A 27,005-nucleotide genomic window follows, 5' to 3' on the forward strand; every position below is an offset into this window, starting at 1 on the left:
CCCACCATTCTTGAAAGCTGAGCATAGAAATGGAGGACATACAATGAAGTTCACAAATGTTTCTTTTTCCAATGAAAAGCAGATTTCATATATAGAGGCCTTTACGGGTGCCTCTTCTATCTAGAATATAGAGTATTCTGTGAGCTGGGAAAGGTTGACCTATTGGACAAACTGCTAGAAATATTATCAAATAGATATAAGCCAGAAAATCAATACAAAAAAAAAAAAAGTGATTTGGGCACTTAACTCCCTTCTGAAAATGGAACGCAGACATGGTGTGTGGTGTGTTTCTTTGACCAGGTTCTCTACAGCTATGGAATTTAAGTAGGAATTAATTCCTCTCTGCTCCTGAGTGGGCTGTCCTTTGCCAGCCATTGTGCAAGAAGGCAGGACACATCTTAAAAATCAATATTGGAAATATCACACCCATGTATTTTGTTCAAATTGCAATGACAGAAATGCACACTTGAGAAATTACAGCATTTTTAAAAATCAAACGCAAGTTTTGCTGACTCTTCCATTAACACAAATTTGATAGACATTCCTGCCAGCATTTGCCTTCAGCAACACCATAACTGCTCTGGCACCTCAGTTCAGAGATAACCAAGACTCATCAGGGATAACCAAGCCATGAGAATCTACTCAAAAGGAACAAAACTGTAGCTGTTAAAATGTTCAGTTTAAGGTGACTGAGATCAAAGATCCTCTCTAGAAGAAATAATAACATTTTCCTCACTTGCCATTGCAAATGAAGAACAAGTTTTGAAAACTTTTAAACCCACACATCTCAGAATGGGTGTTTTAAGCAACACTAAAGCTTGTCAGGATGATACACTCTAATGAGAATGTTCTGAATAGTAGTTTGGATAACACATAATTTTCTCTCTATAAAAATATAACGATAAGAACATAATAGTTATAGAATATAATAGGAATTAACTAGCATGTTCCAAGGGCAGGTTGGGGAACTGCCATGTAAAAGTAAAGCAACTTACACACAATGTGTGTAAAATAAACCTTAACCAAGTTGGCTAAAAACCTAATAAATGTGCACTTCTGTTGTTAAGGGCAAACAGCCCACTGTCTGCTGTGCTTACTGTCTGAAAAGCCTGTGACAGAATTCTGCATGGTAAGAGGAAGAAATTGCTGGCATTTAATTCCAAATGTATAATTCTGTCAAGTTCAGCCAAAGTGCTCATTCAGAGTTCAAAGGAATAACACACATGAGTGAAAAAAATTACATTCTCAGAGAAAAGGCCACTAGACAAAAGATAGTTTTCATGGATGCCTGCACTCATACTATGGGAAGGCTCACAGCACTTGGAGTTTGTTTTGTGACAGGGCTTGATATAAATGCACTGTGAAGGAAAGGGATAAAGATATGCATCTCTGTGCTGCCCTCGCTGTGACTGTCTCAGAAAAAAATTCCCTTGGTTTCCAACAGTACTCAGGAGTCACACACTTGCAGGGAGTAAGCAAGGGGGAAGAACTCATGAATTTGGTTGTATTGATTTAAACAATATTTTCATATACAATATAGAGGCATAGTCCATGCCAAAAAAAGCTTTATTTGCATCCTTCACTGTCAAACCATGCCCTTATTGCTCTCACCTCCAAAATATGCTTGCTTCACTGAAAGCAAACAACTTGGTTATTTTTGTAAAGTAACAAGTTGTTATGGTTTTATTTCAACTACTGCAAATCTAATACCTGGGTAATCAGTTATATTTATGTATGAATAATGGACAGTAAACACAACTCTTCCCAAGTGCTAAGTTTTGTTTGGCATGTTTGATAGCTCACTTATTGAATGCAGATAACAGCATTTCTTAACAAAAAGATGAACCACGTTACACTTCTGAGCTGATGTATATTCTGATCCTTCTCAAATGTTTCCCTGTCAATGAAATCAGCACAAAGACAACATATCATTTCTTTCCAGATACTTACTGGTCTTGAAACTACGCCCTTAATAAAAGCAAATTAATTCAACTACTATGAAGGAAATATTTTTTCCTCTCAGTTCCTTCTTCTGCATTGTTTATGTAGTATTCTGTAAAGTTTTCAAGCCATATCATGTAGATACTAGTGCATTCATATATTAGAAGTAAAATTCAGGGATAGCAAATGTGGGAGCTGAACTTTGAAATACCAAAATGCACTGTAAGGTGTAATGCTTTAGGTTTTTTTCTGTTAGACTATATATAAAATTGTACACAAGTAGGAACTGAGTCAGACTACATGCAAAACACCCAAAGAATATATTGCAATCTTCCTCACAGTCACTATCAGACCAAATCCAGATTTGAAATGTCCCAGTGAACTATAAATGCAAAAGTCACAAAGGAGTGAGCAATAATTACAGTGTGACACAATTCAAAAAAATTGAAGAAGGGGGGTGGGAACCAAAAAAAAACCAGTGTCAAAATCCCCTTGGGACCCACATTTTGTCATCTGAGAGGAACCAAATGCTACTTAGAAGCCAAAGCTATTGTCATAACTGAGACAAAGTGCAGCTCCAAGAATCCTGTTTTTTTTTCATAGCTCAGTTACAGCTTCAACCAACGAGTAGGATTTCGCAGAATGAAACACGACTGAACTAGTGAAACTTGTGATGAGCATTAACACAAATGTCACAGCTATGGGTGTCAGAACAGATGAGAAATGACGAGACAAACACATGCTTATAATGAAAAACAAGCGAGGTGAGACTCAGGAACGGACAAAGATGGAAAGCTGGAGGGCTCATGACAAGCTTGTTCACGTGAAAGTGGAGCAGGGTTAGTTATTCATAGACTTCTCAATAATACTGCTTTATAGCAGCAAAATTCATGACCATTCACTGCAATGCTCTGTCCACAAAGAACTCATGAAGCAGTAGAACATACGAAAACACAGAAACAACCCCTGAACTATGGGTCTCTTAATTATATAAAAATGTAATAACTTTTTTAAGCGCGTGTCCCATTAGAGTCTCGTACAACATTATCACCTGACACCACTATCAAATCTGCAACTATATGGACTATCTGGAAACCTCAAAGACAAAACACTGGAAGAGAAGACTGTCTTAGAGTCTTGGGTTATGGACACTGTGCAAGGCTGACCAGGGGAACTAAATTCCAAGCGTCTCCAGCTCTGGTTATACTTTGGTTTTGCTTGGAGGTAGCAGTTACTGCTTGGGCCAGGTACAACCCACCTGAGCACAAATGAAGGGCTTACATTAAATGATCTGATGAGCTTAAACAATGCACTGAAGTCAGTGACAAAACACCCAAGGCAGAACAACATTCTCACCACAAGTGATGACAGTTTTTGCTCTGGAGTAACACTTGAGTCTTTTCCCTTTCTGAGCCCAAGGCCTCACTGCAAGATGGAGTTGCTGGGAGGTGGCTGTGGCACAGAGAAGGCAGGGCTGTCACCCACCTTACTGCACTATGGGCTGAAAAAGCACTGCCTGTAGCCTCTAGAGCTCCAATAAAACCTGAGTTCATCCATAAAAGCCAAAAAGTAACCCCAATGAAGAAACATTTTGATAACAAAATAATCATAAATCCTCTTCATATGAGTGAAGAATTACCCAGGCATTCTGGGTGTAGGACAGCTAATCCAAACAGCACCTCAACAGCCTTAAATACAATCAATTAACACTATAACCCATGAACAGCAGCAGTGAGAAATGGCTTAGTTCCCAATCTGATTCCTATAAGACAAGCTACATTTATTGAAACGTGATAATCTCTGCACAAAATGAAATGTGCAATGGAATTATCTGCCTAGTCTGAAGTACAGGCCATTATCCCCAGCAAATTTATTATGACCTTACTTGGGACCTGACGAAGCCACAGAGTGCAGCAGCAGTAAAAAACGTGTTCCCCTTACTCCCTCCTTTGTACAATCCACCCCCTCCTTCCCAATCTACAGTCTATTGAAAACACCAAGTTCCTATAAAATATATACTGCTACTTATGCAGGGAATAAGTGCTTTCAGATGGACAGGATTGTAAAATAAAATTGATTGTTTCTTTCAACATTGTAATGTTACCACTGCAATTCTGCTCTGTCTGACATAGATGTATAACTAAGTAAAATAATTGCCTTCTTTACTGTCCATGTTCATCTCTGAACTCATCTGCAGCATTCCTCTAGTTATGTCAAGTGACTGGAATTGGAAAGAGTATTTTTAAAGCAGAACAGAGGAGAATTGACACAGCTTTTCTGTAATCTACTGCTAATGTAAGAAAGGCTGTTCCATCCTGTGAGAAGTGCAAGGGAAATGAGTTATTTTTGACAAGGTTTCACCTACTGGTAAGTGTTTTTGTAATACAGTCAAGTGCCACAAGTACTACTCCTCTCTCATAGAAAGCTTTTAAACTTCACACAGCGACAGTGGCAATTGTATATGTTTCACAGTTCTCCTTCCCTCAACCCCCTTTTTTTTGTGTTTGAAGAGGCTTTGTACAGAAAAAAACAGACACGAACTGTGTGTTCTGCTTAAGCACAACTGACATCCAAGAGGAGCTGTAACAAAGAAAAAAGTGCTGATCGCTCAGGGTAGACACACCAGCACCACCCACGACATCCCCCCCGGGGGAATGAGGGCCTGAATTCCTCTCCTACCTGGCCTGCTCACATCCAGCTTTTAACACAAAGGCATTTGCTTAACTCTTGATTCTGTAAATGCTTAACACACGTGTTTGATTGTACAGCCACGAAGAGCCCCCAAATTTCCACAAAACTATGCTATACACAGAAAGCTGTTTAAAGGCCATGCTGTATCTAGGTATGCACAGGATCATGAGTTAAAAAAGGCATAAAACAGCATCTTCTGCAATAAGATCTGTGCTCTGTGCTGTGTTCATGTGAAGAGTTCAATGCACTCACATAGATTGTCCCATCTGTTTACCTGCTGATTAAAATTTGGGAAGTGAGTGTTAGTCCCAAGCCAAACAGCTTGTAGGTGCTCTGAAATCATGGGACATTTGACTAGAAATCTACTGTCCTAAATGCAGGTCTTGCTGACCAATGCATGGGTTAAGATGAATTAAATGCACAGTAAGTTGCTGAAACAGTCTGAGGCACTGCAGCTTTCAGCTTTGTCAAATGCATTATGTTTCCCCCAGTAATTAAAGCAGAAATGCCAGCAAGTAGCAAATACTCTTGCTAGAGAGATTCTGAGGTTAATAATTCTTCTAAGAATTACTGTGAAGGGGAGGAAATCTCTAAATCTTATTTAGCTTCAGTAATCTTCAGCTGTATAACCGCTGAAAAAGAATTTAGGAATTTTCTCCCTAGTGTACTTAGTTTTACATTTTCATGCAAGTATTTGCTCTGCTAAGTGTGGTAGTGGCTGGACAAATGCAAATGTTTCTGAATAAATGCTCAGTTTCATTAGATGCCATGAGACGTGCATAATTTACCCCTTAAACTTGCATTTCCAATCTTCTTCTCAGACTGGCACTTAGAAGAGTGGGTTACAATTCCATCATTTCACCTTGAAGTCATAGATATGCTGAGCTTAAGCTTTACTACCAGTCTGCCACAGGGCTATGCAAGAGCCACAGAGAGCCCCCCACAAACCACCACAAAACCAGCTGGAGAGGCATTGCCACTGGTGGCCAACAGAGCAGCAGCACAAGCTCCCAGCTGCTTCACCACACAGGTTTAACTGCAAAATATTTAAAAAAGATCAAGTCCAATCAACAGAGGTTTGTTAAAACAACAACTGAGAGTGATAGGAAAACTGAACTTGATGTTGAACAAATGTATATTTTGCAGTAAATTTATTCTCAATGGAAGACTTTATAATTAATTAGTTTAGCTGTTTCTCTTAGCAAAAGAGAAAAAGAAGTGAGTTCAAAGAAATGTTTCTATTCATTCTCTCACTTAGTGTTGCTGACATACCCATCACAAGACTGCTTTTCTGACTTGTCTAGCATACGAAGGAAGTTCATTAAACATAGAACGCAGTTCTAGAGTAAAGCAGAAGTTCTGAAAATAAGTAAATAGATTTTCTAATGAAACTCTGTAATGGGTGCTATATAGGAAGACTTGACCATATACCTACTTCCATGCTGACTCTTGTAATTTTATCTGAACAGATTATAAGGAATCCAGATTCACCACAAAAGGTCTTGTACTGGATCTAATGTGAGATGTGACCACTGAAGATGTGGAAGCACAAAGTAAATGCTGGAAATCATTGATCTGAGCTTCCAATCCTGCCCTGCTGTTGAGACTGAGAGCTTGCTAAGGCAGACAGACTTTTTTTCTGTTTGTAAAGCAGAAAGCATAAATACAGACCTCATATATATGGATTAAAGTACATGTGCAACATATTACACACACCTTTAAAAACATTTAGAAATCCTCTGGTAATTTAGCTGTAGGAATCACATCTGTGCTGCTTTCATGTGGCAGACTGAAATCTGGGGCATTATCTCTGTTCTGAGACCTGTTCCATAATAATCCTGCTGGAATGTGCAGTATGTATCAACCTCCTTAGCCTGTCTTTTAAGAGGGAATATTTATCATATTTCATCAAATCTATACCACAACAAGTTACACTTACAGAATTGCAGTGCTCGAGATATTTGGAGTATGTTTCTCTCAGGTAACGATATTCTTTGGTTGGAAGTCATGAGAATTCCTCTTAGATGGCTTTCCTGCTTGCTTTCCCTTCCTTTTAGGAGCTCATGGGTACACTCTGTTTGGACCTTACACTTACCAGTTTTCATTAATACGTTAACTCTTATGGTGTTTGTTCATTCAGTGAAGGCTTGTAGCACTCCTCTTACCACTTTTCCTCCCTTTTCTGAGGGAAAAGGAAGGGTGGCAGGGAACAAAAAGGGGGAGATGGAAAGGGAGAGATAACCAGACAGACAGAGGGAGAGAGAGAGTGCCTGTTACTGATCTAAAGTTTCTGCTACCTGGGCTTGTTTAGGACCTTCTTCTCTAGTGTGACACTGGCTCTCTTTTACTGAAAGTCATACAAAAGCTTTGCATACTGACTTCTTGCTATGCTTGATAAATGTAAGTCTCTTATCTTACAGCTCTGAAAACCAAGAAAATTTCCAAGTGTACTTCCATACATCGCACTGCATTTATCTCAGTGTCCTTGGAAGTGCTTGCCACTGTTTTCCTGGCTTGGTTGGTAATAAGACTCTGGTTTGACAGATACAGGCTGGAGTTTACTCGTCTTGAATCCTCTTCTATCCCCAAAATATCATAGTTCTGAAAAGTCCTGAAATGAAGCACTCCTTTTCTTCTTGAATGGCTTCCTGAACAGAGAGTATAGATCCTTGTCAAGGGGCATCCAGCCCCACTGGGGAGTTTAAGAAGGGTCAGTATAAAGGAAGGCACAGAGATATTGTCAGTTCTTAGTGCATGTAGAGAGCCAGCATCAGCAACTCCATAGTTAAATAGAATCTAGTCTTTCCTTATCAGCATTATTCACAATAAATGAAGTTTTTATTTATATTGGTATTTGACTTGACACAGAAACACTCAGGGACAAGAAATAAAAAAACCCAGAAACCAAACTGATGTCTTACAGATACTGCACACGTTGCATTATAAACATTAATGAACACACACTCTTCCCTCATCATGTCTCCTTTTCTGCTCTGCACAGAGTGGCTTGCCTGTTCTTTTCATTCATAAAGGTACTGATCGTGTGTTATTCACTGCACAGAATAATTCAGAATAATTGCATAACTCTCTTTACTACATTGTTCACACTTCGGATAGAGGCATCTATACAAATTATATAGGTATACTTTAGCGGTATCTAAAGATAAAAGAATGCCTTTTCATGGAGTAGTAGAGAGCAGCAGTGTGCTTATTTTATTGGCTTTGCAGGCTGGAAGTTCCCATGAAAGATTAGGTAAGATGATTTGTGCCTTTCAGTTGCAAAGCTCAGGCTAAGCTGGGCACTCTCAGGACGTGTTCTCAGCACTGTTCAACTTTGCTGAATGTGCAGTTCCATGAAGCTCTGATTACTACAGAGCTGCAGCTCACTGGCATAAAGCATTAGCATGAGATTTTATTTTTTTTTCCCCCAGCAGCCATTCAAGAACAGTACAGGGAAAAGAAAACAGCCTTCTAAAACAAGAGTAGCCTAGGAAATAGGCACGGTATTTAAAGTACTGCCAGCAATCTTAGTTTTATCATAATGCTATTTCAGGACTATCAGTGAGCAGATCTGTGCACCACTGCACGGGTTTGTTTTGTCAGGGAAAAGACCCATGAAACATTCAGTACTTTGTGCTTTTTATGAACAAGAAAGCAATAGGCCTGCTTTACAGTTACAGCCTGCAGGTTAAATGAGTCCTTCCAAAAATAAAGGCTTATGATCAATGCTTTCAAGCACCGAAAAGCAAGACTGAGTAAAACAGATGCGGAATCCAAAGCTACAAGCAGGAGTTGATGAAAGCAGATTGTAACTCAACAAGCTCTGCTGCACAGCTGAATTACATAGACCAAACACCTCCTTCGCTTTTCCAACAGGGAAAGGTGGGATTTGGAACAGTTCTCTACAGATGTTCTTGTGAATAACTTAAATGTGTAAGTTATTGTGTGTTTCTCCAAAAAAGAGCTGTTTTGTATCAGAAAGAGAATAGTGCAAAAATGCCACTTCAGAACATCTTGGAAGTAAATGCACATTCTTGTCACTGTAAATGAATTCAAACAGGAGCCAAGATTCAAACAGCTCGATCACCATACTGAAATCTCCATGGAGCACACATATCTACACAGAGACCAGGCTTACAGGGCCTTGGAATATACTAACCAGATATTCTGGAAGTCACCAGTCTTCTTTATTATCCATCCAATCTACTTATTGCTTTTAAGTGCAAAAATGGTCATTCTTACAAATACTCCTGTTTATCCCTCAGAGATCAGAGAATGCTGCTGACGACGGCAGCAGGAATGGCCCATGTGCTGCTTTTCCACCCGTGGAGCCATCCCCACAGACTCCCTGCTAAAGCAGTGTCACTGCTGAGTTACAGCTGCTGCAAGAACCCACCCACGGAGCCCATGATTCTGCCAGAGCAGCACTGACTGAACGGGATGAATCAATGACTCGGAATTCCCAAATGCATCTCTCCACCTAGATTGTTTCCAGAAGTTTCTACAATCACCTGGAACAACAGTACTATGGCTGAAAAATCTGCAAATAAAGATGTTGAATTTGCATGTTTTGATGGCTGAAGTGCAATTTTTTGCTAAGTTTGGGTTGCTTTTATTCTTCAGGCAGGTTTTTTAACATGGGGAGCAAAATAATTAACATTTGATACATTGACTTGCGTTGTGGTGAAACTGTGCAAAACTAGCAGACATAGAAAGCTGAAAGAGAAGTCACTTTAAATAAAGACGTACTACAAAATCAAATCCTTCCCTAAATTCATTATTACAAATTTCTGATTCAGAAAAAAATAAACCTTGAAATGATAGGAAATCAAATCGATTCTAAGATGTTGGACATGCTTTTGGATAGAAAATGTTGTAAGTATCTGAATAAACATCCCTCAGTTTCCAGACCTTTCCAGAGCTTCTAAAACTACTGCTCACTCTGCACTACTCAGTGGGAGATAGGAAGGATTCATAGCTCCCAAAAACAGGCGGGTTTTTTTCATGGGTTCCTTGACATGGATTTAATAGCCTACATACCTAAACCCATTTTGAAAGATGTTGGTGTTAGAAGTTATAAGTCCTTAAAAGCACAACCCGGATGTATAGTTATAGTCAGCAAGGATAAGAAGAACTAAAGTAAGAGAAAATATTTGCAAGCACTGCTGTATGTATCTGAATGAATTTGTATCCACCAGAGATATAAAAGGCAGTGAACTGATTAGGGTTTCTAAAGTTGTGAGGAACCATAAACCCAGGAATAAATACCTCTGTTTTAGTCTCTTCCCTGAATGCTGTGTACTGCCAGGTGAAAAGGACTTGACATATGCCAAGCACAGCAGGGCTTGCTGGCCAGACCAGAGGGCAGGTTTTAGTGTTTACCCTGGTTGGTACCATCTTTGACAGAGGGGAAGGTGGGTCAGCCTGTGACTACGGGAGGTAATAAAAACCAAACCAAAACAACCCCACAACAAACACTTAAATAATCAGTTTATTCTAAGATGCTCAGAAACTCTGATAGCTCTCTACATGAAGGTGGAAATACTAAACTTGCTAGTCTGCAACTTTAAATGGAAGGTGGATATGGAACACAAGTTCCAATAATGACACAAGGAAGACAGCTTTATTAGCCAGGATCCCCATGAGTTCTACAATTCAAGAACCTATACACTACTATATACCACCCTTTTGCTGAGATCATTGGCATTGTAGACTGGCAGCTTAAAAACCTCTCTTCACTCACTACTGAGTTAGACTCCTTAAACAAGAATTTTACTTGTCAAACTAAAGTAAGAACATTTCTTTAAATACACTTTCTGGTAAAGAGTCATGCCTGTTTGCTCAGTCTCATTAACACACAGTTTGATGAAAGATGAAGTTTACTACTGAAAAAGAAGAAATCCTAGAAAAGGCAAAGAAAAGGAGGCAGGATTTATTTTGAGAAGGACATTAAAAATGAAAAAAAAATGTGCCAAAACTACTTGGCGTGAGAAACACACCAGCTGTACTTCACTAATCCATGGCTGATCCTTGGAAAGAATCACAAATCCACTCAATCAGCAGGCTGAGTGCCATTTTAGTGGCAAGAATTGAGAACAAAATGGAATCAAATACATACTCATAATACTGGCTATTAAAAATTTTGCTTGAGTTTGAAAAAGCATGTATTAAGAACTCTCTGCTTAATTCAGTCACAGTAAATGAAAAAGTGAAAATAGAAAAACTAAATGTAAGAATTTTCTAGATAATTGTTTCATTGTTATATCAAGATGTATTTCTTTCTGTTCATGGCTGAGGCCCCCTGCCAGAACAGACATGGAATAATCTGTACAGTCAATGTCTGGGCTGTGCCTGTCCCTGCTCAAAGCCACAGGATGTCACTGACAACTTTTTTACTGCAGGGAAGTTGTTTTTATCCTGTTCTTACAGCAGTACTCACTGCCAGCAGAAGCTGTCAAATCCACACATTTTAAACTTCCATACAACTTCTGCACATCTTTCAGTATGAATTACACTGTATTCCAAAGCTTAATGCATTTACTGCAGTTTAGTACCAGTTCAATACAAATTTGGCAAACAAAATATTACATACAGTAAAAAGACTAAACCTATCATTCATTGTTTTGCTAATGATCTTTTATAATAAACACATCTCAGTGGTAAGTTTAGCACTATAAATTACATAAATTGGAAAAAATACAGAAAGTATTAAATAGAGCAATCTTGTGCTGAGTTATATTAGATAGTATTGTAAGTAATTCCTTTTTCTGATGTTTATGACCCTTTGATCAATATGTGAGCATTTCTCAGCACTGGAGAGGGAAGGGAGGGAAAAGAAGTGAAAAAAGAAAAAGGTAATACAAACTTTGCTTTCAAGTTTCCTGTCCACAGTCATGATAAAACAGCTCTATGATGACTGCTTGATTAAAAATTAATTGCTGTGGTAATTTAAAGATATGCCTTATTTAATAATTGATGTATAGGATTAGATTGGACTATTCACTGAAGTCTCATTATAAGGTACACTCAGAAAAGATTCATAATCTTACTGTATAATTAAGGGTGGAGGGGGGTTTTATTGCACCTTGGAGAAAGGACACTTCCTGTCATATCTGTCCCGTACAACAACTCCTTATTTTGGTTCCCTACCAGGGAAAACTGAATTTCAATGTAATACTTCATAGCAAGGTCCTTTCTATAGAGCATAGCTCTATCTAGTGGTTGATTAATCCAAGTGCGTCTGACTGTTTAAAGACTAAATCATTCATTTGATGAAGGCCAAGACCTTCTTAGGAAGGTGACATTTTCTTATTCTGATCTACCGTTACTCACCTTGTGTGAGCCTGGAAACACCAGCAGAGGTTGTACTAGCACTAAATGCTATCTTACATACACTGATCAATGTGGTTGGGTGGAGAGTTCTCCTTGCAATGAACACTTTTTCCAATAGCATTTACAGGAACAAAACAGGGGCTCAAATACTTCGTCAGGCAGGGTACCTAAATATTGGGTAGACACCTAAACCCACCGAAAGCAGCTGGACATGCCCTATGCTCAGTTATATGTACCTGCCATACCCCCCAAAATGGGATTGAAAGCGCTCAGAACCAGTGTGGGTGTGTCTGAGCAATGTCCAAGAGGTGCCTGGGAAGCCTCTGCTCACCCACATCGTTGCTGCTTTGGGAGACAGGGAGGCTCCCCAGCCCCAGCACTGGCTGGTTAAGGGGTGTCCTGAGAGCACAAACACTGCCCTGCTCCCCTGGAAGCAGGCTGCTCCACACCCACGGCTGCAGCACTCCGTGGGTAACACACAATTCCTGAGCAGCCCAAGCTGGGTCCTGTCCATTCCCCTGTGCTCTGCAGCACACACTCCATGTGGGAAAGGACTCACTACTGCAGACCCTCCAGATCCACACCCAAAAAACCACAAAGCCCAATCCAGAAAATGCAAATGGCTGCTACATTTTTTCCCAATCTCAGCATCCATCTAGGGGATATATTGGACATTAATCTGTGTCAGCTTCTAATTGAACATAGCAGAAGGAGAGCTGCTAAGTTCTGTCCTGTATAACTGAGTAATGGATTTCATCAGCATAGGGGAAAGGTCACTGGTTTTTGCTGGTAATTACAAAAGCTCCACAAAAGTATGACTACAGTTTTCCCAGGCTCATCAGCCCATTTGTCAAATGGAGGCTTAAGGAAATAATGGGCATTCACATAGCAGTTATTTGATTAATGCTCTAATGATAATTCCTGTTAATAACTGTATAAACAACTACAGTTTAATTTAAACTATAACAATCCTGCTACAGATCCCAGTGTAGCAAAATTAAAACAGCAATGTAAAAGCACTGCAGTTGGTGAAAAGAAGTCATGTCTGCTGCATACAGCCAACACCAAAATATAATGTGTAATTTTAAACACTGCTTAAGGTTAAGCCCACACAGTAGTTTTAAGAAATCAGCTTTGAATGTTGTGAAACTTTGCCAGAAAGCCTGGAAATCACCCCTCCTTCAGAGCGATCAGAATTTGTGAACTCAGGGCCTGTCAATGGCACTGGGATTAGGGAATTCTGATCACTGAAAGCTTCAACTGCAAACAGTCTCTGTCTCATTCAAGTTTCTCTGTTTCTCTACTTATTGCTCCAGAAAGCAACTTGAACACAGCTTTGTTTTTTTTGTGCACAGGAACAAAACAGGTTTGCAGCCCAGTTTCCCTATTCTTTCAAGACACGTGTTATCTAGCATTTCTGCAATGACAACACAGGTTGACACAGAAAAGTTTTACTAGTATATTTTGACCGTAAATTACTCAAATTTGATCTAAATTAACTAGTATTCTAGCAAGATAGTAAAACACATTTGATATTTTGTGTGCCTGTGCACAGAAAACAAAAGCACTTACCTGTTTCAACACTTTGAAGAGCAGTAATGAGAAGTTTCATACTGACATGCATTAACTAATGAAAATTTAATATCAGTGCTATATTTTACCTTATCAACATGACAATTATTTGAAAATCAAAATGTTCTGACCAAGTTAAATACATGGCCCCAGTCTCCATTCCATGGAAATTCCGTAGTTTCTGTTCTCCTTTCAGAGAAAAAAAATCAAGGTGACAGCCAGTCATACTGACTTGCTCTTGTTCTTGATTCAAGCAGAGTTTGATAATGAACTAGACCCATAAGATTAACAGGAGTTAGTGGGGACCAGCTCACATTATTTTCTACCAAAGAAAGTATGAAACTGCTCAGTTTTCTAAATGCTGAGTCAAGCACCAGTTCAGGTGCATGGTGTCTCACAGACATCCCCCCGGGGCTGGTATTCCAAAGGTCTAAGGCAGACGTCCTCAGCAGCTGGCGGCCAGAGAGGATGGAAAATGACACTAACAGCTTAAATTGAAGCAGTTCAATTGTGCCCTTGTGCATGCCTCCTACTATGCTCAGCTCCCTCAGTGCTTGAAAAATTAACTTCAGGACATTGTAATTTAAATCAAAAAACACTTAGAAATCCCACTGAGTGACACAGGTGAATGTCAGAAAGATCAGAGATTGCATTAGTGGTTTTATTTATTCCAATAGCAGAATGTTAATACCATAGGATTTATTACGGGGGAGGGAAGTAATGATTAAAATTAACTAGGCCACAGACCAGAGTGGGACACTAATGACAAGTATATTTCCAACAAGGCAGTTATTTCCCTTCCTGTTATTTCCTGAGTGTGATACACAAACACAAGACGAGCAGAGCCAGTGGAGCAGAGCTCCTGGAAGGCAGCCACTGCCCGGCTCTGCTCCTCAGGCTGGCTCCCAGCATGAGCCCGTATTTCCAAAGGCCCCAAGGCATCAGGATCCAGGGCCATGGAAGGCTGGATCTCCACTCAGAGCCTGCCTCAGCTGCTCACAGCCATGGGTGGGGAAGCAGAAACCAGGAGGCCAGAGCAGTGAAGAGGAGCAGAGAAGAGGCACTCTGGCCGTGGGGATCACTGGGGTGGGTCTGTGTGTGTGTGTGTGGAACCAAAACCAAACACACTTCTAGATGAGATTAGTGTTCTACAGAGCCCCGCTGCCCCTGGGTCCTGCAAGGATCCTCCTTCTCCCAGCCCTTTGGTTTACCAGATGAAGATCTGCATGCAGCAACTAGTTAACAGCAGAGCTATCACTAAAACAGAAACAGAAATTAGTGTTACTTGATGGCAAGATCCTTCTGAGAAGGTGGAGGCATTTCTCTGGTAAATCGACTCTTCCAAAGACAGAAGGCTGATGCGATAGTTTGGGATTCTCTAAGACGAAAGACACTGCTGAACAGCCAGAATTAGTGTTTGGTGAAGGCATGTCCTGTCATGTCATGTCGGTGGTTTCAGTGCTCAGAGCCAATGACTTAGGAAAACACACTGACTTTTCACCTTTTAAGCGCTCTGTTCAAACCTAGGCCTGACAAATACAAACAAAACCATGTCTGATCCACTTCTAGGAACGAGAAGAATCAGCATGTTGCAAGGACGGCTCAACACAATTGTAAAATGAAATTAGAACCTAAATACAAAAGCACACACAAAATTCAACAGCAAAATCAAAAGATTCTCAATTTGGGATACTAAGGATCAGGTTAAAGAAATCTTACCCAAACACAAAAACTGATTTTCAAAGCTACAAGCTCAAGCTTTCATACAATTCACAGCTGAGCTGTAGAACTCCTTGGTGAAGGATCTGTGATGACTAAAAGGCAACAACACAATTCCATATAAAACCCCTCCAGTATTTCCTGTTCCACACCTGAAGCATCACTGTATAGGAGGAAACTCTGAGGGACAGTAGCTACATCTTTGCCCTGTTCCTGCAGCACTGCCTCAACTGTGCTGCTACAGCTCTGAGCAACACAGCCCTCTGGCGTGACCCAGCACCACCTCTTACACCCTCGTGCCCAACCTCTGAATTTAACAGGACATTAAATGGAAAAACCTGGTCAGCTCACGAGCAGTACACTTGATTTCCACCTGGGTTTGCAATCTTCAGTTTTATAAGCAAATTCATGTCTATAACTGAAAATATTTAGAGGACTCAAACTTTAATAAAACCTAGGTAAATTACTAAGTGATTAAGATGTAATTTCAAAACAGCACACCCTAGGCAATGAGCACTGATCCAGCTAATCAGATGCTGATCAAATCTTCTAAAAAGCCTTGGAATTTACCATTTACTCTTCAGTTCAAAACTGACAGAGATTTTACTTTTGCAAAAATATAATATAAAAATCACTACTAAAAATATAAAACTAGACAAAGATATTTACTACTTAATGTGAACATCAAGCCTAAAACCTGGTGTATTCCTCTTCACCTATCAATCTCTGTAAAATGCATTAATAAATAAACTGACACAAAAGTTAATGATTGTATTGTGTTGTATTAGATTGATTGTACTAATGATTGTATTAGTACTAATGATTGCCTTGGGTTCTGTGTATCAAAAACAACAGAGGATGAACCCTTGAACAACTTATTGCTCTCTTTTTTGTGAAAGAAGATCTATAATACATGACCTGTGACAGAAAAATTGAGAAGGAGGGAAATTAAAGTCAACTAAGAACACTGGAAATAAAAAAATGAAAAACATTTCAATGCCTACTCTGTTAAAAAAATTACAAACAGTACATTCAGAAGAGCTTAGTAACCACTGCTTGCTTTCCACGAGTAGGGGTTTAAGCCATTCAGCTATTAATCACATGAAAGTAGATATTAAGGAATATTAATCCATACCAGCTGTTACATCTTTTACTGTGCTATTATTAGAGATTAATCTTTATAGAACAAGGCTGCCTTTTCATGTCATTTCCAAGAGGACATCATACAAACTGATACTGTTTTACAGCATACCTTCACAAAGAGGTTGAAGAAAGCAAGTGATAACAAAGACATAGTGAAATTATATTCAACTTCATCCTTAAAATCTAAGGCACTTACGTTTACAGAGACACTGTCACTGTAATCAGTTGATTAGTTAATTTTTATTGTGACTGTAAAAAATTGCTTTTGTAGCTTCCTATTTACATCAAAAGAACAAGTATATTGTCTTGGTGATACTGAATGTTCTCTTTTGGAATGTTCAAGGCCATGCAATATCTTCAGTACCTGGGAATGCATCCAGTTTAAAACTTCTAATATGATCTAGTTGATGGAAACTTAATGAGGCAGATTTAGGATTGTAACAGAATTTTAACAAATCAGAATCAACACTGTGAGCATATTATTTTCTAATGAAGTATAAAAAACCTGTTAGGCGAGCCAGGTTTTGGAGGAACAGTCGCTTTAATTGTTGGATACACTTCATAAATCACTGCATCTGCACACTCCAGAGAAACTCCTATTGGATCACATGTTGGTGGAATGCTATTAAAAATCACAAAAAGTCTCATGTTGCCCCAAAAAAAGTAAAATTACTGGCAGAAAAGGCCAATAATATCCATTAAAGATTATGAGATTACCATTAAGAACAAACTTCTAATCAGTTTCTTGAGTTTTGGATAAGACACCACCAGCTGCAGCAGGGAAATCAGCTGTCACAGTTACAGAAAAAAATCTACATTCTCCATACCCGCAGTCTCCTTGTTTCATTAAATGCAAGACTTGTCTAACTACGTTGCAATTATTCATCACTGTGTCTTTGTTTTTAACTCCTTTGGATGTTAGATTGATCTTACAGACTATATGTGTGCCAGTTTTATGGCACAGCCTCAATGCTGAGAAGCAGCTCCTCAGTCTCGGGCGGTGTGATTCACTGCTCTCCCACTCTTCCTTCAATCTGCACAGCCTCTGCTCAGCAACAACTGCCCTTTCATTCTCCCCAGATTTGCTGAAGTCCTTCAGAGTCTCCCTTTTCTCATGTATTCTGTCTGGGCAACCTGATCTGCTTCAGCTGGTCAGCTGCTGCCTCCACAGCACTGTCTGAACCTGCCTCTAGCCTGGGCATTCTGGCACATACAACTGCCTTTCACAGTCTCTACTACCTGTCTCTAATCCTCTTTACCTCCCTTTTCACCTGCTGACAAACCAGTTATTATTTATGTAACATTGGTTTCGATGCCTTTTCCACTCCTCAGAAATAAGTCCATTCACATTCTGCTGTTTCCTCTCATCTTCGTGCCACTTCCCAGGACAAACTGCCTTTCTCATTGCACCCTGCTAATGCCTGTCAACAGGACTTCTCCCATCTCCAAACTGGACAGGTGGCTAACCCTACACTGACACTTCAGCTGCTTAATGTCAATAATTTGTCTGCTAACAGCTGGCAAAAGCACAGGGCAGACAGAAGTACTGGCAACACAAAAAATAACATACATACTAGGAGGTAAAACTGGGGTCCAAATGTAAGCCTTTAAGCAGTTTATCTCATTGCTTACTTTTTATTTAAATGGATGCCTGAAGTGGGGAGATATCAGAGGAACACTAGACTAGTTTTAACAAGCTCCAGCTTTTCTAACCTTTCCATTAGTGTAGATCACAGAAGCTGCACTAGAGATTGGGATCCACATACAACACAGAACTATTTCTGTAAAGTGGACAAGACGCAGAAGAGAAACAGAGGAAAAGTGATTTGCCCAATTTCACCAAGTAGCAACAAACTAGTGAAGTTAAATTGGTGATGCAATCCCCCACATTGCCCATGAAATGTCTCTTTTTCAATGCTTTCTGACTCTTCCTTTACCCTGCAACCTATGTTTTTCACCTCAGTTTTAAGGACTAAATTAAAAGAATCTGAATCACCCCTGGCAGATTCTACAAACGTAGAGTCTGAAATGAAAAAGACCAGTAAGGTTCTGTTCACTAAGGCAGTGCTTGATTCTTAAAACGTAGGACTGGAGAGCAGTAAGTACCCCACTCATTATTGGAAGATCACCTGACCTCCTGTCGCTACATGAGACATGAGTTAATGCCACTTCCCAGCAAAATTGCTTTTTCCTTTGTTTATCCATACTTGTGTGTTCTAGGCAAAAAAAAAAGGGGCAGCCATCTGGAGCCACTTACAGTCCCATTCTGTATGTCTCCTGCCACTGTCCAATGACCCCCTCAGAAGCACTCTGATATGCACTTGTTGGTCTCTGTGGTTGAAAGCCAGAGAGAGAGAGAGATATTTTCAGTATTCATGAGTATTTGTTTCACTTTTTAATAGGTATCCACCCTTGACAGATTCCTTCAACAAAACTTCAACTTTCACTCAAAGTGAAAACTGCTCGAGGCTTTCTGCCTGGATTTTTCTCTGCTCAGAACTGCACAAGGCTCGTTTACAGTCTGTCCATCACTGGAGAGATGCTGGTGAGCAAGTACTGGCAAGCGGTGCAGCATGAACCAAGCACCCATGGCAGGTTTTTTTCAGTGAGGTGGAATTTGTGTTGGGGAACAAGCAGTGAAGCCCAGTTGCAAAAGACACAAGATGCAAGCAAATCCTACACTTAGCTGGGCAGAACACCACCAAGCCACTGAAAAGTAAAAACCATTATTCCATAATTCACAAGGTGATTCTGACATTCAGCACATGACATGAGTTCTGTACAAAAGTCACATCATGTATTTGTCCTGCTGGTGGACAGTCTGCACTGGCTGTAAATTGTGGGGTTTAGGCAGTGTTGGCCCAACACACACATGTTCTGTGAGATACATACATGTTCCTCATAAGTAGCAGCTATCATTAGTTTTAAAAATTTGCCAAACATTTGGGCTTAAACTAAGAATGTCAGAAAGCTCCCACAAAGCCATGACTCTCACCCTGCTGGAAGCCCCCCCGATGTCACAGTGGCAGCAGCAGCGCTGCGGGCAGGGTCCGTGAGGGGTGACACTGTACAGCACAGGAGTCCTGCCACTGACCCCAGGCCCTGTCCCACCTGGAACAGCGAGCTCCCATGCCTGTGTGGGAACCTTTCCTTCATCCACAGGTGATTACTCGCTGTGCACACCCACCCTCTGCTCCTGCTGCAGGTCTGCAAGGCACTGACTCGTGAAGAGGGGCTTTGCCGCAGTGCCCCGTGTCTGCAGCTGTGCGGGGAACTCACTCCTGCAGAACACACCCAGCTCCTGAGGAACAATTCCTGACGACAAAGAGATTCCTAAAAGCCATACCTGACCATGTCTGGCTTGAGAAGAAACTTACAGGGTGTCAAGAAAAAGGTCATGGACGTGTCAAGGAGAATCTTTTGGTTCTACAATTAAAATTGGACAAATCCTCTTCTATCCTGATATTCTTCCTTTGCATGGCATGTCACAGCAAAACAAAAGCTTCGTAATTCACTTGACCAATTGTGAGCTCTATTTCCAATTGCTATTCAGATTGGCTGGCCAAATCTACCTGTGATGACAGTTTAATTATTGCCCTGATTTTCTGGGGGGCATTAAGGGAGAACCTGCTCTGATGTACTCAGAAATGAATTTTATTATGTCGCAGTTATTTTCTTACTTCCATCACTCATCTGACTCCTAAAAATGGAAAACATACAGTTGTATCTCTTGAGCCACTGAGACATTAGCCAAAATATTTGCACAAAGAGAATTTCTTAATCACAACAGAAATTTGAGGGAAAAAAAATGTGAAACTCTCAAGAGGAATGTGTATAAAAATTATTTCACTGTTACCAAGTGATCTATCTAACCATAATTCCAGTATTAACCAATTCCAGGAAAATTCCAGACATACCTATGGCCTAATCTTTTATAAATCATCAAAAGGTATGTAATTTGAAGGAAATCACAGCTTCTTGACAAACAGTTGAGGAGCAGAAAGTAAATTCATCCTGTTAGTCTTTTTTTTCCTGTTCGAAGTTTAATATTACAATAAGAAAGCACATAAAACATACAGTTTACCAACTGCAACTAAATTCAAGGTATTTCATACTAATTTTCAAACTTCATAATGAATGGTAAGTCAGATCAAAACAGTGACTTGCAGGGAAAAAATTGGTTTTCTGTCTAGAAGCTAAATTCTCTCTGATCCAAGAGAATGTGTTCATCACTGGTTTGTCTGGTCATTTACAAAACATAGGACAAGTTATTTGCAGTAGTCTGAAGGTCTAATAATCTTTCCTCCTTTTTAATCCATCAAAGCATTTCCAATAAATCACTGGGTAATACTGTACTAGCTTAAAAAATTTTTAAAAAATCCATTTTACTTTCTATAATAGTGCTGTTGGGATTTCAAAGTTTTCTAATGTATTTAGATAAAATATTCTTTAAAATATTTTGTAATATTCTAAAAAACTTAAATTTTTTTGATATTACTGTTATTTGTTACACCACGTTTGATAACCAGGAAGAAGACTGATAAAATATCTTGGTGGCTCTATAAAAGCTTAAATCTGAGCATCTGGAAGGCTTGTACTGAATATACCCTTATGCAGATTATCACAGAGAATTTACAAGCATGAAAGAATTATAGGCAAGAAGAAATAAATGCAGAGTAAAGCTGTTTCAGTAAAATGGTTTTCTCTTCAGAGGAACAGAGAATCAGTCATGGTAGGTACATCCTGAAGACATTTAGATCAAGCCAATGGAGACAGTAAGCAGAGATGAAAGCATTGTTTAGTACTAGAAAAGTAAATTGAAGTAATTCCCATTAGTGGGAATGACAGACCAGTGATGTACATCCAGATAAGTTGCTTCCTTTTTTAATAAAGTGAGATGTCTACAGGAAACAACCCCCAAACACAGATGTAAGCACACACAGGCACAGTCCTCCCCTCAAACAGCTCAGGTTCCACATGTCAGTTAGAGCACTCTCTGCTGAGGCAGAGAATAACACCTTTAACTGCGCAGCAAGGAGTAGTGGGTGGGTTTGTAAAACCACTCAAGAAATAAAATGTCATCTTCCTCCACAGCACTGCTGCCAAACCCAGGGGGCTACACAGGAGAGCTGAGCAGGGAGCTGGGCAGAGAGACATTCCAAGCACTCTTGGGACTCAGCACTACTGCAATAAGAACTGGAAGTTAAAATCATGGGCCAGGATCACACACTGGTACCCATTCCTCAGGAAACCGTCCCTGAGAATGGCAAAAGGGAAAAAAGATTGGAGCAGTAGTTGAAATTTTACATTTCACACCCCTATGTTTAGCTACATCCCACGGCTTTAACCATTTCCTGTGTTGGTTTTCCAGATGGATCCCAAAGCACTACACCCCTACAAAAGCACACACATTCATGACCAGTTTCAATTCCCGTTTTCAGCTGTATCATTAACAAAAGTTTACATTCAATACAAAACATTTTCGAACACAACAATGCCCAGATTTCCTGCTCTCAGAGATGAGCACTTCCACTTGCCTGAGTGATGACAGTGTGCTACTAACCTCAAAGAGTCAACCGACATCATTTCTAGCACAAGTAGCATTCCCAGCTGACTACATAAGCCTAAAAACAGTTTTCTAATCAACTCTAGAAATAACATTTTTTTCATGAAAGGTAAAGTTTCTGTCCTTTAAATGAACATTAAAGCAAATAAATACCAAAAGAATTAGGAAGACTAAAATAAGCAAGCCATGAAAGGAATTTAAAGCTTTTAAAAGGTAAAATTTACTCATAATAAGAAGTCAAATCTTGTTAAGAAAAACAAAATCTGTACTATGTTCCTTTTACCTTCACTTGACTAGTCTTTCCCATGGGATTAGTGGGACAAGATCAAGCAATTTTTATGTGTGTATTTTACTCTGACCTAACTCCAGTCAAGAAGTAAAATGCTGGATGCTTTGCAGTACCAAAGTGGGCTTGGGGATGTTAAAAAAAAATGCTGACTGCAGCTGGGGCACTATGCCTGCACTATGGATTTACTATTCTGATTTGCCACTTTCAAGTGAGTTTAAATTACAAAACAACATTTTAAAGATGCAATCCTTTTCTTTAATTTCCTTTTTCATTATTTCTTTGTATTATTCAATAAATAAAGTTAACACTACCAGCCTGTGGAACTAGAAGCCATCTGGCTGACAAAGCAAGAAATACACAGTTGTTCATGGAACTCCAGATTCTTGGAGGACAGCCTGGTTTTTCACACTATTTGGGCAAAGCCATGAGGCACCTAAGAAGCAGCTGTGCAAGTAATGGGAAAAGTTACATGAAGCAACACTGCTGCTGAGTATTAGCTGACATTTCAATGTACCACTTGGCTTTATACCCATCAGAGGAGAAAAAGCTGAACCCACCGCAAACACTTTCCATTTGGATTCTGAATGTTTAGGCTTGGCCCTGGTGCCAAGGAACTTACAGCTGAAACATTCCTTTTTCATCTAGTACTCACCAGTGTCTGTAACAGGGCCTGTAATGTGGGCATTCCACGCAGCTCAACAATCCCTTGAGCAGAGAAAGGCCCAGGCCCCACAGCCAGCACATACCAACCCTCACTGTACATCACTTTATTCCGAGAGTGGCTGCAAGTCACCTGCATACTCAGCTTCCTGTGTGACATTTTTCTCTCAGTTTATGTTTCTTCAAAGTTCCTTTCACCCTTTTAATTAGAATCTGACTCTAACACGGTAACAAGGATCAGCAGAAATTAGAGGTAAGAAGGTTGCAGGGGTTCAAAGAGTAGACAAAAACTATTTCTCATTATTTGAATGGAATCAGTTTGAAAAAGACCAATTGAGCTGGAATCTAAGTAATCCTGAGTTGAAGTTAGTCTATATTTGTTGCAAAAGAATCTATCAATTCATGGATTTTTTTAATATATGTATATGAATTCCCCTCACAGTTGAAAACTGAAGAAACAAACTCATAATATTCGTGTACTACATGCAAGCTAATGATAACAACAGTGAGCTCATACACTATAAATCAATCATCTCATGTCTTCTTTCTCCCCCTTTCTTCTTTCATTCATAACCTACACAGCAAATGCTCTAACCACAAACTGTATTTCTCATAGAATCTGACTGCTACAGTTCAGTGAATCACATCAAAATCCTGTCTACGTCCTACCAGTCTTCTCATTTACTGCATCGAAATTTGGCATGAACAGTAAGTATCAATAGTCATCAAAATATGATTTTGACTATGGATAGGAATAATTACAGGCTAGTACAGTGACATTTAACCCAAAGATCTTTAGGAGAGGAACCTGTGAAAGAACTCCCACAACAGGAATAAGATCCATTGCCAGAACCAGTGCAAAGAACACAAGTGATACCTCTGAGACTTAAAAGAGCACAGAGGGAAAAGGAATTGTTCCCATTTATAGCAGTACCAGCTGTTATAAAAATAAAGGGGCAAACAGTGCCTCCAGCTGTTTCCCTCAGATTGTACTATTTGGGAAATGGCAGACTTACCCTTTGTGATCCAGATGCAGAGCCTTTAAACGAAGTGCGTTTGAAGGAGCCACTCATCCTCCGTAAGGAACCCGCCAACTTTCCTCCTTTTCCTTTCTTAATCCCCTGGCCTTTACCCTCCATAAGGGAACTAGTACCCCAGCACCACAGAAAACTATGATTTTAGTCATGTAGTCTGAGCAGTTGTTTTCCTGAAGCCAACAATCATTAAGTTACAGCTAAAATAAAAAGAGACAGGTGCATAAAACAAAACCAAAGCCAAACAATGAGATTCCTGTTTCAATGTGCACCCTGTCCCAAGTGTTACCAGCCAGCCAGCCAAGCAGAAAAACAAGGAAATACACTGATACAAACTGCTGTCCCCCTCCCTCTTCTCTACTGACTCTATAATCAGGCTTAATGCACACAGACTCTGCAAGCTATGGTTTTTAATGGACAGAGATTTAATAAATGGTGATTGAAGGTAAATCTACTTTAGAAGCGGCAGCCCGAAAGGTTTTTATTTGTTGAAAGCACAGGGCAGTCAGATGGAAACTGTTTTGGTATCAGTAGAAAGGCACATGAAAAGAACAGATGGTCCTCAGCAGACCCTGGGTTAGAGGCCTGGTGGGATCCTAAAGGATAATTGCTGATGGCAAGTGTGCCTAGAGCAGGTCCAGGGAGGAGAGTCAAGCTCTGAAAAGGAAAAAAGCCATAAGACCACAAGTTGGATTCTAAGTAATTAGGGAATGAGGGTAGTGGCAGATAAGGTGTGGTGTGTATTATCTCCATGAATTCCCATTAATATCTCAGTGCATCTGTTTTGTACCATTCTGCCTAAATATGTAAAAGGAGGCAGTTAGGAGAGAAAGGAGAAAGAGAAGAGAAGGAAGAAGAGAAAGAAAGGAGAAAGGAGGAATAGACAAGGTGTTTTAAAACAACAATGAAATAATTATTGACTAGGAAACATCTAGTTGGTTTCAGAAAGCATGAGCCAGGCTTTTGTTAGAGAGTCTGGTTCAGAAAAGCAAATGGATGAGAGCACAGAGAAAATAGAGATACATTTCAGAAACATACATAGGGATGGATGATATGTAACTGTGAGGTAAGTCAGAAACATCACTAATTTACAGGATTTAGTTACAGACTCATACTTTTTTAAAATTAATTTATTTATTTTAGGTTCACTCCTTTGTCCCTCAGTAAAGCTGCAACAGGTGCCTGCTTGCAGCTGATTAGAGGAGGCACAAAAAACTGTGTTGAAAATCTAAAACAAAACAACATGGAAGAGATTGATATACAGAGATGAACAACATTTGTTGTTCTGGTCAGCACAGCCATAATCAAGAAAATGAAATTTCTCAGGCTGGCAAGGATAAGTAGCTGACACCTTCTGACATACTTCAAGTTGCGCTGGGAAATGGGAGAATAAAAGTTCTATGCTTTGAAGGAGAATCACTTCTATTACACTTGTGCAAACAGTTTGTGGGATCAGGTTGATGGATTGTAGAGGGGAGGGCACAGAGACTAAAGGGTCACAAATATCTTCTTTTCTAAACATTCGTTACACCTAGGCAAAACCAAGGAAGGTAAAAATGGCATTTTTGACAAGAATTTTGACAGCAGCTGATGTAGGATGTTGTTTTACAACATGGCTTGGCTTAAGTGAACAAGGTTGAGGTAGAAGCTGACAAATGGAACAGAAGAGCATGAACAGAACAATCTTTAAGGTGTTGTGATCAGATAAGCTACTTTACAAAGTAGAGCTTCATAAATTCCATATACACCTGCTCTCCAGAGTCACTTCATTGCATCTGGTCAGATGGCAGTAAAACACTGCAATTACTGCATGGCCTCCTGTGCTCTATCATTGAGTTAGCTGCAGAACATAAAATATCTGGGCCAAAAACTACCCTGTTTTGAGTTCAAAATATTGTGACCTTTGCAACAGAACAAATTACTTCTATTTATACCCTAACTTGCCTTTTTCATCTAGAAAAGTCATCACTACGTTGTGGGCCATATTCTCAAATGGTGGTAGCTATTGAACAGTCACTTGTACCAAGGCTGAGCTGAGAACATGTCCTGACCCAGTATCTTGTTTGAGAATTATGATCAAAGTTGAGAGACATACAGGTAGTAGCATATGCTAAACATTTTTGATTTGGACTGTAGTTTAAATGAAGCCAACATGAATGCTGTCAAGGAACACAAAAGCTATTCCTCTTCCTGAGCCCCCACAAGTGTCAATGCAGTGAATGACACAGGGGCATCCTCACCAACCCTTGTGATGCCACCTCACAAAGAGGCACCATGGTATGACAGCACAATTCCCTGGAGTGATGCTGGGCTGCATTACTCAGAAAGGATGACTAAGGGTATTTTGGTAAAATTTTGGCAAAGAACAAAAATGGGGACATACTCTTCAGAAAGCAGAAATTCAGAAAGTGAATCTGTTCTTCAGAACAAAATGTAGAATGTGAGTAAAGAATTAACCTCGTCCTTTTGGATCTGTGATTCTAAGACATGTCTGAGCTCCCTGTAACTGTTCTTGGTATATTTTAAAGATCATTCTGAATTTTTACAAGTCATCAGCACCCAGGGGATGTTTGCATTCAAGAGCCAGATGAGAGCAATCAGTGCAACAGAACCTGCTGACTAAAAACCCCAGTGGAAAAATAAGGAAACTAAGCTAATGTTCTTGCCTCCACTGTGTTTGTATAACACTTCATGGGCCATTTCCACTAGCCTAGGGAACAGAAACATGCACCATGTTGGCACTTTCAACAGCTCTGTGACTGAGAAGCACAAGTTTAATAGATTTTCCAAAAGAGCTTGTGGTTTTAGGAGAGTACTGTCACATTAGGAAACCTTTTAAACAAACATTGTTATGAAGGTTTCTGTCTCACATTGGAGTTTTCTACTTCAGCAGTTGAGCTGATTCAAAGGTTTGTGTGGCCTGGATCAGATCTGTGTAACCACCTGGTTTAAATCAGCACGGGGGGAGGAAGGGCAGTAATCTCTTGCAACGGGATAATGGACAACAAATGAATATTTGGCACAGTGTGGAAGTGAAAGATCCTTAAACTGGTTCTGA

The 27,005-nt window shown here is 39.8% G+C and overlaps 1 protein-coding gene across 1 annotated transcript in view; it reads right to left on the bottom strand.

Moving 5' to 3' along the window:
* The window catches only part of TRPM1 (transient receptor potential cation channel subfamily M member 1), a 79,237-nt gene extending 55,251 nt beyond the window's left edge, over nucleotides 1-23,986 (bottom strand). The window contains exon 1 of the mRNA XM_039383772.1: nucleotides 23,930-23,986. Within this exon, the coding sequence (XP_039239706.1) occupies nucleotides 23,930-23,986 (57 nt within the window). The remainder of the gene's footprint in view (nucleotides 1-23,929) is intronic.
* Nucleotides 23,987-27,005: the final 3,019 nt, after the last annotated feature.

This window comes from Pipra filicauda, unplaced genomic scaffold (genome assembly GCF_003945595.2).
Source record: "Pipra filicauda isolate LSUMZ 115617 unplaced genomic scaffold, ASM394559v2 scaffold324_size1259732_pilon, whole genome shotgun sequence".
Lineage (NCBI taxonomy): Eukaryota > Metazoa > Chordata > Aves > Passeriformes > Pipridae > Pipra > Pipra filicauda.